We start from the raw sequence: 18,202 nt of genomic DNA on the forward strand, positions 1-18,202 counted from the left end.
AGATGACAAGCTTTGAGGAGGGGGCTAGTGGTCTTTGTATAGGAGCCATTTGGGGAAAGGGACATAGTGAGGTGAGAGTGTGTGTGTGTGTGTGTGTGTGTGTGTGAGAGAGAGAGAGAGAGAGAGAGAGAGAGAGAGAGAGAGAGAGAGAGAGAGAAGTCAGTGTGAAGGGAGCACAATAGGGTTTTTAGAGCAACTGTGTGTGTGTGTGAAGTAACTTACATTTATTTCTACAGCAGGTCATGATCCTCTGGTCCTGTTTCACAAGGTCCAAATATTTTTATCATCTTTTTAAGATGGGGCAATGTCTCTGAGAGGATAATGAACAAAGCTCGTGGTCACATTTGTGGTAAGTGTGGGAGCCAGCTCTGGACCTAGTTTTCTCCCTACTTCAAATGAGAAGGGAAAAGGGAATCAGTATTAGTGAGTCTCCTTGCCCTCCCACATCCTCTAGTCCACACTCTCCTCCTACCCAATAGGTTGTAGTAGGAAAAAGACTAGAGGACAGGACAGGATCAACAGCAGAATAAAGAAATACTGGGTTCAAAGCCTGCCTGGGATGGAGGATGCCAGCCTGATCCTTGAATGGGTCACTTAAACTTTTTGGTGCTCAAGGTATCTTTCTAAAAGGGTGACGTAGAGAACAAGGTCAGTTCTTTCATTGAGGAGTTTTTTCATGGGAAATTCTCTATGCTGATAAAATCACAGGCCTGGTCTAAAAAATGAGAGTTGGATATATAAGAGGCTCCATTTGAAACCTACTATTTGAAGTCATTTCACCACCATGAGCCCTTCCTCCTCTGTAAAATGAGGATACGGGTTGAGATCCAATGAGATGAGTCCTTTGCAAGCTTTAAATCAATATAGAATTGTATATTATTATGATTATTATTCCCTGAAGTTGAAGAAAAGTATGGAAAACTCACAAAGTAATCAAAAGTTGACAAAGTACAGAAGAGAATATATATGCTGGGGGAAGATGGGCATGGGTAGAAAGGATCAATAGTAAGGAAGAGACTAGGATTTGAATTTGTTATTTACTCACATGTGACCTTAGAAACTTAAGTTTACCTTTCTGGGCTTCAGTTTTCTCATTTGCAAAATGAAAGAGAGAGACTAGGTAACCCCTAACATTCTCTTCTAGACAACTAGGTGGCAAGGTGGATAGACATACATATGTAATGAAAAAAAAAGTAAAGAAGGAAGAGGAAAACGTGTAGGAAAAAGGGTCTTTAATAAGAAAAACAAATTACCTTCCCTCTCCCAAGCTCCTGCTCTCTCCCCAAAGCCCTAACCAAAAGTCCCTCCCAGAGTGGGATTGGTCCATTTATAGACCAATCCCACGCCAAGATGTCAAAAGAATGTAACCCTGGGAAGAGCAGGGAATGCTGGAGGATGTAGTCCCCAGCATATAGGTTTGGTTTTTTTGGTTTTTTGTTTTTAACCTTTACCTTCTGTCTTAGAATCATTACTATGTATTGGGTCCAAGGCAGAAGAATGGTAAGGGTAGGCAAAGGGGGTTAAGTGACTTGCCCAGGATCACACAGGAAGTGTCTGAGGCCACATTTGAACCCAGGACCTCCATCTCTAGGTCTGGTTCTCAATCCACTGAGCCACCCAGCTGCCCCAATACAGTTTTTTTTTTCCCAAAACACACATACAACTACATTTAGTATCTCATTCTGTCAATGGTCTAGGCAAAGCAGAGGACAAATCTGGGCCAACCCATTATCCAGAAAATAATTACTGAGGATCCCCAGCCATTTTCCTCTCTCCCCAGCAAATGTTGAACTACCATTTAAAGGGTTCCCTGCTCCTTCCCTAGTCTTCTAGGAGGATATTTCTTGGGGCAATCCAGCCCTGGATCTTCAAAAAAAGTAATGGAGGTCATACCAGGATCACAGATCCTCCAGCTCTAAGATGAAGATAGAATGGGTCCTGACCATCCAACCCTGATCTGATGGAGGTACTATGGTACAAACACCACTCTTTCCTGTTCTGGCTTCTGTACCTGCAGCCTGTAGCATTTTCCTGAAATAGAATCTCAACTCTGCTCATTTAGGGAAGGATCCAGGATCCACCTCCACCTGTCTACTGGTATGCAACTGCTTTCAAGGAGGATCAAAAGAGACCCCAGACTAGAGAGGAGAAGAAGGTGAAAGAAGCTGGTGTCACTTTGAATCTAAGCTCTGGTGGGTTGGAATGGGTGTCCCTTGGATGTCAGGATTGGAGAGCCTCTCTGATATTATAGATGGGGTAGGGTTTTTTTCCAGACATGGAGATAATGGGAACTCCTAGGGCAAGAAGTTAACAGTTCCTCAGAACACTCCTTCTTGGTGGGGATTTGAATACAGATTAGGAGAACCTGGGAATTGGTGATCATGGGAGGTCATAGAGGTCCCTTAGAAAATGTTGTGGGTCTGCTTTGGAGAGATGGGTGCTAGTAGGAAAACTGTGCCTGAAATCCTTTGAAACCTGAGGAGCTGTTCCAAGCATATTGATTACAGGAGAATGGATTACTTGAGCTGTGATATGTGTCATGTTTGAAAGTCTGGTGAGGTAAGGGTTTAGGAGTGGGCTGGGGAGGATAGATAGGTGCCAGGGACAGAGTGGGTTCATGGCTAACAGCCGAAAGGGTGAAAGAGGCCACCCAGCATATTAAAACTAGAAAACTATTACAGCTGGTGCACCAAGCTGATCTCATGTCAATACTAGAGAGCCCTGCCTCTGACATTGTACCAGCCAATCCAAGTCAGAGGAAAATCTCCTCACCATCTGGAGAAGGAATACCCTTGTCTCTCCTGGGAGTTCCCAGCCTTGACCTTGGCACCTCCCTCTTGAGAATGCTAAGCTGATTGGAACAGACTCTGAGACCCAAGAGATGACTGGAGCAGACAGTGCTAACTCCTTGGCCCTTCCAGTCCCTTTTTAGCCGGGGATATCTGGGAAATTGGAGAAGCTGAGCTTTGGATCTGAGAGGCTGAAAATATCATTAGAGGTTTGGGGCTAGTCCTCGATATAGTTATTAAATGCTTAGCATATACCAGGCACTGTGATGTGTAAAAAGGGAATTCTTTGTTCCCTTTGTCTATTCTGAGTTTACACTTGTGAAAGGGAATCCTTTATTCCCTTTGTCTATTTTGAGTTAACACTTTGTTAACAATAACTTAAGTACCCCTACTTAGTACCTCCCAGATTGTGAAGACAGGATTAACTCTCTTTTGTCTACTTTTGAATTGAATCAACAAAATCTTGAATACCCTACTTAGCACTTAGGTAGAAGCCACTTAGAGAGCTTCACCCTTTCAACTCAACCAGCCAGGAAATGAGAATTCATACCCTCAGAAACTTAATCAGTCAGGAATCTGTGAATCCTTTTGATAAGAATTTATACCTCCAGAGGGTGAGAAGTGGATCTCACAGAACTGCCCTGTGGGCAATGCTAGACAATTTGGAAACTGTGATTGGTCCTTGTCAAGAGAGCACAAGAGGTCACCATAAAAGCCAAGGAATCCTTCAGCTTGAGGATGGTCTTGGTGGAGATAGTCTGGTAGAGACAGTCTTATGGAGAATGTCTTCTGAAGACAGTCTTGGAGGGAGCTTTGCTGGAGACTTTGGCTTGGATCTCAGCTTCAATTTGGTTCAGACTACTCAACTGCTTTGAGGGTAAGTGAAAAGAGCTGACTCCTTTCCTAGTTTCCATCTTGGAGAATGCCTCCTGGCTGAGGACTAGTATAGGTATTTTCTCTAACCTCTTTCATATTTCTCTACTTTATAGTTTCCCTTCTATTTTGATAAATAAACTTCTGACTTGAGACATAATAATTTCAGTGACCACATTATTCATATAATTTTAAGCCTAACCATTAAATTTAACCCTTATGGATTGCAATCTAAAGACAAAAGTGAACCAGTTCCTGCCTACAGGGAGCTTGCATTCTAACAGGGAACTCAATATATGTGTAGGTAGGTAAGTAGGTAGATGTACATATACATGAACACATATATACATAAATATGTGTAATATGTTGTTATTTTTGAGTTGTTTCAGTCATGTCTGACTCTTTGAAATCCCACTTTGGGCTTTTCTTGGCAAAGATACTGGAATGGTTTATGATTTCCTTCTCCAGTGTAAAAATTAAAATTATTCTACAATAATTTCAAATATTATAGTTTATAAGATTTATTAATACTCACTAGAAGTAACAAAATAAAACCACGTGCCCATGGATAATCTATCTGTTCAAACAGCCCACTCCACCACAGTCGAAACAGTAAGCAAAGAGAGTAAGACCAATAACCCCACCAAATTTATCCCTGTCTATGTCAGCATGTAACAACAGAAAGTCAATGGAGTCTTGGGAAATGCAGTTCAAAGGCCCAGGATTTCTAATTACACACCAGCTCATTTTACAGATGAGGAAACTGAGGCAAATAGGGTTAAGTATCTTGCCCAGGGTCACACAGCTAGTGAGTGTCCAAAAGCAGATTTAAACTCATGAAGATGAATTTTCTTGATTCCAAGCCCAGTGCTATCCACTGTGTATTATACACAGCATATAAAAGATATTTTGGGGAAAGATAGCACTAAGAATTGGGGGGACCAGGAAAGGCTTAATGTAGATAGATGATGGTTGGATCTTGAAGGAAACCAGAGATTCCAAGGCATACAGGTGAAGAGGGAGTGTATTCCAGGTATGAGTAATAGTGTAAGGGGGAAAATGGATTATTTATATAAAAATATTGGACTAGATTATATTTTTAAGATAGTATCACCAGGAATTTATATTCATTCCAAAGAGATTTATTTATAATTTATTTACAAAATATAGAAAGAATGAAGTAGGAAATAAGAGTGAGTATAGGGTAAGATATCTAGCCTAAGCACTAAGTAATTTACTCCCGGCCCCTGGCTCAACCCTGGGCAGGGAGAGTTAATCCTTAAGCCTCAGCAAAGCTGAGGACCTGGGGAAGTTTCTCCTGAGGCTAGTCTCTTCAGAAAATCGAATATGAAAGGAGTTAGCCTTTCACTCACCACATCTTGGGTCCAATCAGCAGATTCTCCACCAGCCTCCACTCCAAAGAAAGAAAGAACTCTCAGTAGAACTGCGCTCAGGAAGTTGTCACTCCCTTTTAAAGACACTTTCTCTTGTGTCATTTCCTGTACCTTCCCCTAATTCTATGTCTACCAATCATAGTTTAAGCTTTGCTTTAGGACTGCCCAGGGGCAATCAGTTTAATTCTGATTCATCACCCACTATTGCATATGTGGGTCACAGACCTCCCCCACTCAAGTGTGAATGGGGTATTTACACCTTTGGTGATTAAATCTAAAAATTGGCAGATCTTCTCACTCAGCTTTAAGTAGTTTACACTTTTGGTGATTAAATCTAAAAATATGCAGGGGTTACAATTTAATCTTCACAATCAGGGGAGAGTTAGTTAATTTCATTTTTACATTCAGGGGAGAGTTAAATTTAATCTGGGAGATGAAAGTTATGTGAGAGGGGTATCCAGTAGGCCAGAATGGCCCCAGAGAGTGAGCAGAGAGGAATAATGAATAATTAGATTAAAAACATTTGAAGGGATCTGTTTGTAAAGCTTTCTGAATTATTGTGTTTCTATTTTGTCCAACCTTTGCATTGGATGTAAGAGAAAATAACTAGTAAGGAATTGCTATCCAATATAAGCAGTAAGATAGTAAGAAAGCTTCTAATTCTCCTTGATTAATTCAACTTACCTGATGTCCCAGGTGAACCACATTCTCGGGTTCTGAAAGAACTGGTGGATGTGATTGCTGAGCTTCTGTTAATAATTTCTGGAATTTCTGCAACAGTCCTTATAAAGGTGCTTTCCTAACTCTGACTTGAATTGACAGGCCTGGTCCTCAGAGGGTGACTGCTTGTGGGGTTTTGCTTGGGATGCTACACTGCTACTACTATTTGAAGGATTCTAACAGCAATTAGAAACTCCAGGGTTTCTAACACAGTTGTTGCTGAGCTCCAACCAGGATCACTGGGAGGCTGGTGGTGGGAAGAGAAGAGAAAGAGAAACACTTTTCTCCCTGCAAGATATACTCTTTTCTCAAGGACTTCTTTACTACATCACAGGCTTTCAGTGGGACTGTGAAACTCAGAATTGGCTTGCTATTTTGTATACAAGTCCAGAGGCACATTTGATTATTTCAGGAAAGCAGAAAATGTTTCCTATTTGGCATCATTTATCTTTCATCAAATGGCTTAGAGTCTGGTGATGCTTTCAAAATGATAAGGGGCTTGTCTGCACACATTTTCAAAAGAGTTTAGGAAAATTCCTTTATACTTTGTGAAGATTAAAATTGTAACCCCTGCCTATTTTTAGATTTAATCACCAAAAGTGTAAACATCCTACTTAATCATTAAGTGGGAGGTCTGGGACCCACATATGTGATAGTGGCTGATGAATCAGAATTGACTGACTGCCTCCTGGGCAGTCCTAAAGCAGGACTTCAACTGTGATTGGTAGACACAGAATTAAGGGAAAGCAGAGGAAGTGACGCAAGAGAAAGTGTCTTTAAAGGGAGTTACAACTTCCTGAATGGAGTTCTACTTGCAGTTCTTCATTCTTTGAAGTGGAAACTGGTGAAGAATGTGCTGACTGAATCTGAGACTCTGTTTCCTGGCGAGGCTGTTCTTAAATCTCTTCCTTTGAACTGACATGTGGTGAGTGAAAGACTGACTCTTAACTTCTAGATTTTCTGAAAAAATTAATCTCAGAAGAGACTTACCATATCCTCTCTCTGATTTTCTTATTTCATTCTTTCTATGTTTTGTAAATAAATTATAATTAAATCTCTTTGGAATAAATTAAATTCCTGGTGACTACATTCTTAAATAATCCTATCCAACCCTTTTAAAGTTAACCCCTTTTGCCCCTTACAATTTAGTGTACCAAATTAAATGATTAATTCATGGTTGAGTGGGGGGACAAGAGATTCAAAACTGAACTCATTATCTTTCTCCTTAAACCTTTCCCCACTCCGAATTTCTCTGTGCCTTTTGAGAAAACCACCATCCTCTCAGTCATTGCTGACTCCTCACTCTCTCTCTTCAAGTAGTATTTAAAAGATTGATTGGGAGGTGGGGTGCCATAGGGCAGCTGGGTGGCTCAGTGGACTGAGAGCCAGACTGTGGTCCTAGGTTCAAATATGGCCTCAGACATTCCTAGCTGTGTGATCCTGGGCAAGTAACAGCCCCCATTGCCTAGCCCTTACTCCTCTTCTGCTTTGGAACCAATATACAGAATTGATTCTAAGACAGAAGGTAAGGGTTATTTTAAATAATTATAATAATTTTTTAAAAAGATTGATTTGGAAGAGGGATTAGACTAGATGTCAGGAAAAACTTTTTAATGATTAAAGTTAAGTAAAAGTGTAATGGCCATTGCAGAGGGAGTATTCCCTCCCCCCCCCTCCCCAAGTCTTCAAGCAAAGGCTCAAAGGACCACTTGCAAGGTATATGGGGATTACTTTTCTCTATGCCAATGACATCCCTTCCAACTCTCGGATTATGAAATTTTATGAAGTGCCCACAATGAATTTATATTTGATCCCAGAGGTAATGGGAAATTTCTGGAGTTTACTTAATGTATGTGTGTGGTGACACAATCAAACCATGGATGTGCAGAGAATGGTTTCGAGAGGGTAGAGGTTTGAGATAGAGATAAAAAGGAAAGGTTATTGCAATAATCCAAGTTAGAGGAGATGGGGGCCTGAAGTAAAAAGCAAGATTAGAGAGGAGAGAGTTGATATAAAGAAGTTGGGAGATAGAAAGGACAACTAAAAAATGGAGATAATGCCTGTAGTACTGATCTCACAAGGATGCTACGAAAAATAATTTATGAAGAAACTCTTTGCAATAACATATCAATGTCTGCTATTATTTCCCATATCTAAATAAAAGGTGTGTGGATTTGAGGGTGACTTCCTGTCCTAGTCCTACGAAATGCATCGTCATTTGACGGACTCAATTTCCCCAACAGTAAAATGGGAGAGAGAGGGCTTCGGAAAGCACCGGTGAAATTCTGAAACTCTCTATCCAGTGTTTCTCACTGGATCCACCCGCCCATCAGAGCGGGGCTGTGGTTGGGTCGATTCCCAGTTCGGGAATCTATGGACCTGGAAAAAGCTCGGTGAGTGCCCGCCTCCCTCTCTTCTCTCTATATAAACTTTTAGTTCCCTATCCTCCCCTCCTCTCCTCCGGTCGGGTGTTGAACAAAGTTCTACCTATTTAGCAAATGAGCAATCTCCGGCACTTTAGATCTCACGGCAAGAAGAGGGACCTAGGAGACGCCCATCACAAGGCGCCTAGAACTTCAGCCAATTGCAAGGAGCGGCATTCAGATAAACTTGGACTGGGTGGGCGGGAAGAGTGACGGGGCACTAAATGTGGTGGGCGGAGCTGTACAAATGCCGCTTTCCCATTGGGGTTGCTCCCGGAATCCTTTTCCTTCTCCCCGCCTCCCGGTGACCCGGAAGCACTAATAGCCAATGTGGCTACTTCCTGCAATGCCGATGAGTACAACTGGAGACAGCTTCAAATCGCCGTGACTGGGGGCGAAATTGCCGTCGCGAAGTTCGGGAACCAGCCTAGATTGCGACCTTTGGGTCCCTGCCTAATCTCCGAGCGCGCTCTGCCGCAGGTCCGAGGACATGGTGACCTTTTCTCCTTGGATGGCGTTTGGGAAGGGGCGGAGCAGTGTGAGCTCCGCCTACTGTGTGTGTGTGATTATATGCGTTTATGGTTATGTGTGCGTATATATGTGCCTAAGTGTGAATGCATGTGTGTAAATATATTTATATGCATGCATGTGTACACGAGTGTATATGTGTTGTGTGTTACATACACGTGTACACGTCAGTGTATGCATATTGTGTATATTTGGGTGTGATCCCCCCCAATTCCCCAGCATCCAGGAAAGGTAGAGAGTGATGATAGCACTGTCCCAAGATCTGAGAGGGAGATACCAATCTGACTTAGTGAACACGGGCATGCCTGTAGCCAGCACATCCGTGAGACTATTCCCAGCAGCAGTGTTCCATGTGGGGATCACCTCCTAGGAGTGGGTTTTTTTGGAAGCTCTCAGAGGTGTGGCTGTCAGTCAATTATTCTAGAAGCCTTTATTAAGTGTTTCTTGTGAAGGTAGCACTGTGCAGTTCCATGGGGATGTAAAGAAAAGCAAAGAGGCCTTTCCCTCATGGAGCCTGCATTCTAATGGGGGAGCCAACATGTAGTTAACTGGGTACCTACAAAATCCATACAGAGTAGGTGGGAGGTAGTCTCAAGAGAGGAAGGGACTAAATGCTGGGAGAGAGGGAAAGATCTGCAAAGGAGGGATTTGAGCTGAATTATTTATTTACTTTTAACGAATTAATTTATTTTTTTCCTGTTTCATATAGAAACACTTTGACAATTGTTTTTGAAATTTTAAAATTCAGATTTTTCCCTCTTCCAGGCATCAGTATAGGTTATACTATTGCTTTCATGAAAAACATTTCCATATTTCTCATGTCATGTTAGAAGACATATCACATATGCAGTAGAAATCTCATGAAGGAAATATAGTAGGAAATAGTATGCTTTGATCTGTACTCAGATTCTAACAGTTCCTCTGTGGCAGTAGACAGCATTTTCATCCTGAGAACCTTGTGGTTATCTTGGAGACTTGCTTTGTTGATAATGGTTTAGCCCATCACAGTTGATCACATAATATTTGTTACTGTATACTATTAGTATACTATACTATTGTTTTCCTGGTTCTGCTCACTTCATTTTGCATCAGTTCGTATAAATCTTTCCAGGTTTTTCTGAACTCATTCCTGTTCATTGTTCCTTATGGCACAATAGTATTCCATTAAAATGATATACCACTTGTTCACCCATTCCCCAAATGATGGGCATTCCTTCAGTTTCCAGTTCTTTGCCACTATAACAAAAAATCTACTAGAAAGATTTTAGTACCCATAGGTCCTTTCCCCTTAATTTCGATCCCTGATATGGATCCAGTAGTGATATTGCTAGGTCAAAGAGTATGCAGTTTTGTGGCCCTTTGAGCCTGGTTCCATATTGCTCCCCAGAATGGTGGTAGCAGTTCAAAAGTATTAGTATCCCAATTTTCCCATATCCCCTCCTGTAGAGCATTTTTTAGATAACTATGGAGTTTCAATTTCTTCCTCTGAGAACTGCCTTTTCAGATCTTTTGACTATTTTTCAATTGGGAAATGCTTTGTATTCTTATAAATATGACTCAGTTCTCTATGTATTTAAGAACTGAATTTTGAAGTACTTGCTATACAATTTTCCCCCCAGATTTGTTATTTCCTTTCTCATCTTGGGTTGCATTGGTTTTATTTGTACAAAACTTTTTAAATTTAATGTAATAAAATTATCTATTTCATTTTTCTTAATATTCTCTATAACTTGTTTGATCATAAATTCTTTTCTTATCCATAAGTGTGACAGGTCCCCCTAATTTATTTATGGTGTGTCCCCTTTTATTTCTAGATCAAGTATCCATTTTGACTTCATTCTAGCGTATGGTGTGAGATGTTGGTCTATGCCTAATCTCTGCCATATAGCTTTCTAGTTTTCCTAGCAGTTTTTGTCAAATAGTGAGTTCTTTCTCGAAAAGCTTGGATCTTTGGGTTTATAGAACACTATGTTGCTAAGGACAGTAACTAACATGTGTTGATTACCTATTCTATTTCATTGATCTGCTCCTCTATTTCTTAGCCAGTACCAGATTATTTTGATGATTACTGCTTTTCAGTATAGTTTGACATCTGGTATGGCCAGACCTTCTTCTTTCTTTCTTTTTTTAAAAAATTAATTCCCTTGCTTTTCTTGACCTTTTGTTCTACCAGATAAATTTTGTTTTGTTTTGTTTTTTAGTTCTGTGAAATAATTTTTGGTAGTTTGATTAGCATAGCACTGAATAGGTAAATTAATTTAGGCAGGATTATCATTTTCACTATATTGGCCCAGCCTATTCATGAACAATTAATGTTTTTCCAGTTGTTTTGGTCTGACTTTATTTGTATGAAGAATGTTTTGAAATTGTGTTCATATAGTTGCCTGGTTTGTTTTGGTAGGTATGTCCCCGGATATTTTATACTATGTAAAATTATTTTGAATGGCATTTCCTTTTCTATCTCCTGTTATTGGGTTTTGGTGATGGAAAATAGAAATGCTGATGATATTTGTGGGATTTCTTTTGTATCCTGCGACTTTGATGAAGTTGTTAATTATTTCTAGTAGTTTTTGGCTGATTCTCTAAATATGCTATTATATCATCAGCAAAGTGTGATAGTTTGGTTTCTTCATTGCCTATTCTAATTCCTTCGATTTCTTTTTCTGTTATTAATGCTATAGTGACCATTTCTAGTATAATATTAAATAAGAGTGGTGATAATGGCCATCCTTGCTTTACACTTGATATTATTGGGAAGAATTTTAGTTTATCCCCATTACAGATAATGCTTATTGGTGGTTTCGAGATATGCCATTTCACACTTTGAGGAAGGTTCCATTTATTTTTATGTTTTCTAATGTTTTTATAAGGAATGACTATTGTATTTTGTCAAATGCTTTTTCTGCCTCTATTGAAATAATATGTAGTTTCTATTGGTTTTGTTATTGACATGGTCAATTTCCTAATATTGAACCATCGATGTAATTCCTGGTATAAAACCCACCTGATTGTGGTGTATAATTCTTGTGATATAATGTTATAATCTTCTTGCTATCATTTTATTTAAAATTTTTGCATCAGTGTTCATTATGAGATTGGTCTATAGTTTTCTTTCTCTGTTTTAGCTCTTTCAGGTTTAGTTATCAATATCATATTTGTGTCATAAAAAGAGTTTATCACTATTTGACAAAAACTGCTGGAAAAATTGGAAAACAGTATGGCAAAAATTAGGTTTTATCTCACACTCTATAACAATATAAGTTCAAAATGGGTATATGACTTAAACATAAAGAATGATATCATAAGTAAATTAGGAGACTGTAGAATAATATACCTGTAAGATCTATGGAGAAGGGAAGAATTTAAGACCAAATAAGAGATAAAGAACATTACAAGATATAAAATGAATAATTTTGATTATATTAAATTAAAAAGGTTTTATACAAACAAAACAAATGTAACCAAAATTAGGAGTGTTGCATCCTGCAGAACATATAAATATCTAGGTTCTTAACTTGTGAGGGAAGCCCATGGACATGAAATATGGAGGACAGAGAGAGAGAAAGGAAAGGGACAGAAAGATACACAGACAAAATAGATTTTAGAACAAGCTTTGAAGCCTCTTTGATTTTGGGCTTGTGGCTTCAAAATAGCAGTAAGTTTAGTATTGTTGGGTTAGAGAGGAGGTAGGTTTAAAAAAGGTTGGAAGGGTAAGAAGGCACCAGCCTATTAAGAGTCTGAATACAGTATTTGATCCTGGAGATAAGAGGAAGCCACTGAAGTCTCTTGAGCATGGAACAGGGTGGAGATGTGACCTGGTCAGATCTGCTCTTTAGGAAGATCACTTTGACAGTTGAGTGGAAGATGGATTGGACGTGGGTAAAATTTAAATCAATATCAATAACTCCAAGTATTAAATTTATAGTTTATTAATAATCATTTGAAGTAGAAGGAATAAAAAGGAAATAGAAGTATAAAAACTCAATTATCTAACACGAATAAGACCATGTGACTAAGTTTTGCCTGGCTCAAAGCCAGCTTCTGAAGCCTCACTCAGGGCAAGAGCCATAGAGAGAGAGAGGTGGGGTCAACCAGAGCTTTATCCTACATACCCGTGCATAGGCACACACATTGTTTGCACTCAGCATGAGGACGCAAATGGGATGCTGGGTAAGAGAGTTCTGGGGAGCAAAATTCTGATTATATATTTGTAAGAGACCTGAGTTAGGAATGCCAGTTAGGTTATTGTACTAGTTCAGCTTGAGGCTAGAAGAGCCCTGAATTTATATAATGCTATGATTGGAGAGATGCTATGAAGATAGAAGTGATAAGATTTGGCAGCGTTGTTGAGAGTGGATATGTTGGGTCAGAGTAGAATCAGTGCCACTTAAGTTGGGAACTTAGGTTAGTGGAAAGATGGAAATACCCTTGACAATTGTACAATATTGATATTTGGAAGAGGAGAAGATTTAGAGGAGAAAGATAATGAGTTTTGTATGGTATGTGTGTGTATGTGAATGTGTGTGTGCACATTCATTCGTGCATATCTGCTTTGAACGCAGGATGGTTTCTGCCCTCTGGGCCACCTAATCATGTATCCTTTTCCTTGTTTAGGAAGGCATCTGGTTGCCATTGGTTACTGACTAAGGCAGACAGCAGTATGAACTGCATAAGGAGGACTATTCTAACCTTGGATCATTCTGTGGGTTGCCACTTCTTTTCCAGAGCTGCTTCAGGGCACAGTCTTTGGCAGCCTGAAAGAAGATGCCTTTTACAGGTAAAGGGACAGGGTAGAGAGATTACCAACTTACCTTATTTAGGGCAAGCCATTCATTTCTCTTGGTCTCCTCTTGGAGATCATTTGTTTCCACACCATTGTTTTACAGATGATGAAACCATCTCCCTTCCAGTCTTGAGTCTTATTGTTCTCTCTTCTGCCCTGGGTGGGTTGGAAGAATGGAAGGAGACATTATGTTCCTTTTTCCTTTGCCCCATTCACTTATCCTCCTCAGAACCCTACAAAACTGACTCTCATTAATCTTCATGTAGACCATTCAATTTTGGGGTTGTTCTTGGCTAGTATTTCCATCAGCAAATTTCTGTTGAATGTTTACTGGTTTCTGGGGCCATGTGGACCCAGAAAGACTGGGACAAATTAGGAATGGGAATCAGAAATAATAAATGGAAAGGGAAACAAATGCCCCCAGCAAATGGAAAAAAGGCTAAGTGTTGAATGCAGAAAATTCTTTCCCTAATACAGATGTTGGCTGTTGTGGGGAAAAAAGAAAAGCTAATAGATATACTGGGAATCCTTGGCTAGATTTGGTGTTGATTTGGATATGTTTGATGAGAGAGTGGAGTCAAGGATGACACAAAGTGAGAAGCCTTGGTTAGTGGGAGGGTAGATGCAACCCATGACAATCCCACTTGAAGAGTTTTAACCTCAGGGTTCCCCAGTGGGAAGGAGAAGGCCTGGGATAGTGGGGATATTTTTCCAGAGCTAGCCACACTCCTTTGTAGGTAATAGGCCTCAGGACCAAGTATTCAGATGAAGAAACTAAGGCCCAGAGAGAGGCTGAGAGGTTGGCGTTCAAGGTCCCATCCATAAGCAGAAGAACCAGAATTTAAAGTTGATATTTTAACTCTACTTCCAGTTCTCTTTGTACTGTATTTCTCTGCCTCTCCTTTAGGAAAGGAACAAGGTCCTACCTAAGTGATAAAGATATGTAGGCAGGTTCCTGGTGGGCAAGGCTATCAAGTCCCAGCTATGATCCTTCTCGTTGACCCACAGAGCTTCTCCCAGTCCCTAAGGAGCTTCCACAGCAGTACAGCAAGACAGACCTCAGACTCAGAGCCACTCCCTATGGTGAAGCCCCCTGGAATGCCCACTAAGACCTTGGAGCCATATGAGGATTTCTTTGAACAAGCATCTGGTGGAAAAAGAGATAAGTCAGGATTCTCAAAGGCAGTCAAGACTTTTGCCCAGCGAGACATTCGAAAACGGGGTCATGTTGATTTCATCTACTTGGCCCTGCGAAAGATGCCAGAGTATGGGGTTGAACATGATCTAGCTATCTATAACCTCCTGCTGGATATCTTCCCCAAGGAGGTCTTTGTACCTCGAAACGTGCTGCAGCAGATCTTTAACCATTACCCCCGTCAGCAGGAATGTGGTGTGAAAGTGCTAGATCAGATGGAGAACTTTGGTAAGAAGGAGGAACCCAAGAATCCCTTCCTTTCCCAGCCAGTTCTGTTTGCCCTTCCATAGAATGCCTGCAAAGGAGGGTATTGGCAGAGAAACATTGATATTAGCTATTGTGAAATTAGATGAGGTTGAGTGTATATTGGGGTAATTAATTCCAGTGGAGAAGACTGAAGAAAAGTTTTTTTGAGGTGCATTGGTGGGGTGGGAAGACAGATACTATCACTATCTGCAAGAATTTAAAGAAAGAGGGCTTAAGGAAGCAACAAAGTAGCCTAAGTTCCACCTACTTTATGTCAGGAAAATTTCATCAGCAATTAGAGCTATAAATTCTCCATCAAGAGAAGTCTTCAGGGGTAGGCCAGATAATTACATGTCAGGGATATAATAGAACAGAGGTTCTTAACCTAGGTTCTGTGATTTTGTTTCTTAAATATTTTGATAATTGTATTTTCATCATATTGGTTTTCTTTGTATTCCTATGTATTTTGTTTTATGCACTTAAAAACATTATTCTGAGAGGGGGGCTATAGCTTCATCAGGTTTCCAAAGGGTTCCATAACTCCCCAAAAGTTTAAAAAACCCATTTATAGAGGGATTCTTGTTCAGGTAAAGATTGGATCATCTATGAAGCCACTTCCATATCTGAAATTCTGTCATTCTGTTCTTCAGAAGAAGGGTATGGGGAGTGGGCTCCTTGCCTAACTTAGGAGAGGTACTACTCAGTGAGGGGCAATTTTCCTCTGACCAGTGAATGCTTCTGTGTCTGATTCTGCTTGTCTCTGCTCTCTTCTTCTGCTTCTCTTCCTTCTGGCCCAGCACAGGGGTTTTACCAAATAAGGAAACTGAGTTCCTGCTGCTACAAATTTTTGGGCGCAAGAGTCATCCTATGCGCAAGTATTTACGCCTGATGTACTGGTTGCCCCGCTTCAAGAACATCAATCCCTTCCCGTTGCCCAGACCCCTACCCAAGGACCCTGTTGACCTAGCCCGGCATGGTCTGGAACGGATTGCAGCTGACTTGAGTGCCAGAATCACAGTCTACCAGGTAGTACTCAGGTCCACTCTTTTTTCTCAGCTACCACTGTAGGTCCTGATTCCTTTTTCTGCCCCTATGGTTTTTGTCTCTGAGGCTACACAGTGCTAGGATTTTCTCCTACTGCTGATCCTATTGTGCTTGTATATTTCCCCTTGGCACTTTGCCCCTTAGGGTGAAGTTGAGTGATGAAGATGGGTATGGTGGGGCTGGGTACCTTGTACCCTTTGATGTTCTTTCTGTAGATGCCTGAACCAGAAGATCTTGGAGTTGACCCACCACAGCCTCACATTGTGGGTAGGTCTTGTGTCCGTTGGGTGTATAGCATATTGACAACAATGCCCTCTCACCCACATCCACAGATAAAGTAGACTGAAGAAAGCACATGGGAAAACATTGAGAAAACAGTTCCCATTTCCTCATCCTACTCATGCCAGAAGGCATAAACTAAGATGAATTCTGGAGAGAAAACCAGAGAGAGACAAACAGGGGCTCAAATTAGTTAGCTTCAGGGCTTCAGGTACAGCATAAGGTGACAGACAAAATCTGGTTCTCCATTAATTTATTACCATATCTCAGAGAGGTAGAGCTGGAAAGTTTCTCAGATATATAGCATAACCTCTGATTTTACATCTTGGCCCCTGAAAGAGGCCCAAGATGGGGTGGGTGGGAGTTACCTGTTAGAAATAGTTAACATTGGAATTTGTGTCTGTCTGTCTCTGTGTCTGTTTTCCCAAAATAGGGATCCAGAGCCCTGACCAGCAAGCTGCATTGGCTCAACACAACCCTGCTAGGCCTGTTTTTGTCGAGGGCCCCTTCCCACTGTGGCTTCGAGACCAGTGTCTCTACTACCATGTACTTCGGGCTGACCTGCTGCCTCCTGAAGAGAGAGTAAGGGGGGAACCTGGGAGTTAGAGGGTCCAGAAGGAGTGGCAGTGGGTGCTCCAGTGTCATGTGTTGAGTGGATGAGTAGTCTGGCTAGGGACACTAGGCACTGAGTCTGATACCATGCAACACTGGGTGGTTTTGACAGCTATGTTTACAACCCTGGATGTAGTGGGTGTTAACAGCGAATAAATTGACTTTAATCTGGACCCCATGCACACTGCCTCCAACAGGAAGACAAGGAGATTGGGCCAGAGAGGAACTTCTATTACCCCATGCAGCTGGATTTGGATTTGGATCGAGGACCTTGGGATGACTATGAGTTTGATATAGATGAAGGTATTGGGGTTCCTCTAGCCCCAGGATGGTTTCCTAGGATCTGGTACAGCTCCTCCTTCCAATGTCCTTTGGGTTTGAGGTGGAAGCCTCTTGGCATTGTCTTTTCCTTCCTGGTACTACTTTAGGTATAGGGAATTAAGCTGGTCTTAAAACATGGAGAACTCGTCTTATGAGGGAGGATGGGGGAGAGGGGAGAAGAATACCCAGTTTTCTGAGCTTCTTCCAGGGTCTGCCAGAATGGGAGTATACAACTACTAGTCACCTGGCAGAAGGGAAGGAGGCCATCTAGGCCCTGATAGCAAGGATGAGGAATAAAATTATGGGCAGTACTCATGAAAGCTAGTCACTGGCTCCTCTAATTCAGAGCTTCCCTCTGTTTTTATAGTGGAAGAAGGCCCAGTATTCGCCATGTGTATGGCTGGAGCCCACGATCAGGCCACACTTGCCAAGTGGATCCAGGGCTTGCAGATCACCAACCCAGCATTGGCACATATTCCAGTGGTCTTCCGCCTGGGAGCAATAGGGGGAGAACTCCAACTTGCTGAGCATCAAGAACATCAAGGCCAGCAGAATGAGCAACAAGGGGAGCAAGTGTCTCCAAAGGAAGTGGAAGAGCCATCCCTAGTCCAGATTCAACGCCAAGCTCAGAATTGAGCTTTTGCCTGAATTTTATAAGACTTGTGTTCATTGTTCTCTGTCAGATGTGGCTTTGACTTGTTGTAAAAGTGGAGGCTAGACTTGAAGGCACATATCTTAATGGGGAATGGAATTTTTATGCTTTTAGTTTTACCTTCTCATCAGGGGAACATTGTGATGCTTGGCTACTTTTCATCTCAAGGTGGCACAGCAAATAAAGTATGATTCTTAGGCATTCTGCCTTCTCTTGTTTTTTGGTTGCTCCAAGACCTGTTGTAGACTGCTCTTAGAGGTGAGGCCTGGCATAGGGTAGGGGTTGTCCAACAGCTCAGGACAAAGGTGGCCTGACAGAAGCCAGGAACTACCTTACAAGCAGT

At 41.2% G+C, this 18,202-nt stretch overlaps 1 protein-coding gene across 2 annotated transcripts; it reads left to right on the forward strand.

Annotated features, from left to right (window-relative positions):
* Positions 1-8,505: 8,505 nt before the first annotated feature.
* Positions 8,506-18,060, forward strand: ECSIT (ECSIT signaling integrator). 2 transcript variants are annotated; one of them, XM_056822703.1, is made up of 8 exons: positions 8,506-8,679; positions 13,342-13,504; positions 14,519-14,933; positions 15,754-15,977; positions 16,211-16,262; positions 16,708-16,856; positions 17,084-17,189; positions 17,575-18,060. In XM_056822703.1, the coding sequence occupies exons 2-8, from the start codon at positions 13,388-13,390 to the stop codon at positions 17,841-17,843; spliced, it is 1,332 nt and encodes a 443-aa protein (XP_056678681.1). In that variant the 5' UTR covers positions 8,506-8,679; positions 13,342-13,387; the 3' UTR covers positions 17,844-18,060. The 2 variants fall into 2 exon arrangements, with proteins under 2 accessions (XP_056678681.1, XP_056678682.1); XM_056822704.1 differs by lacking the exon at positions 8,506-8,679 and having other exon boundaries at positions 13,371-13,504; positions 14,418-14,933.
* The last annotated feature ends 142 nt before the right edge of the window (positions 18,061-18,202 follow it).

Source organism: Monodelphis domestica, chromosome 3 (genome assembly GCF_027887165.1).
Source record: "Monodelphis domestica isolate mMonDom1 chromosome 3, mMonDom1.pri, whole genome shotgun sequence".
Classification (NCBI taxonomy): Eukaryota; Metazoa; Chordata; class Mammalia; order Didelphimorphia; family Didelphidae; genus Monodelphis; species Monodelphis domestica.

Bases quoted from the DNA above. Each gene is read 5' to 3' on its own strand.
- ECSIT (XM_056822703.1), top strand. From the start codon at position 13,388: ATGAACTGCATAAGGAGGACTATTCTAACCTTGGATCATTCTGTGGGT. The intron at 13,505-14,518 runs GTAAAGGGACAG...GTTGACCCACAG, and splicing joins AAAGAAGATGCCTTTTACAG to AGCTTCTCCCAGTCCCTAAG. The intron at 16,857-17,083 runs GTAAGGGGGGAA...TGCCTCCAACAG, and splicing joins TGCTGCCTCCTGAAGAGAGA to GAAGACAAGGAGATTGGGCC.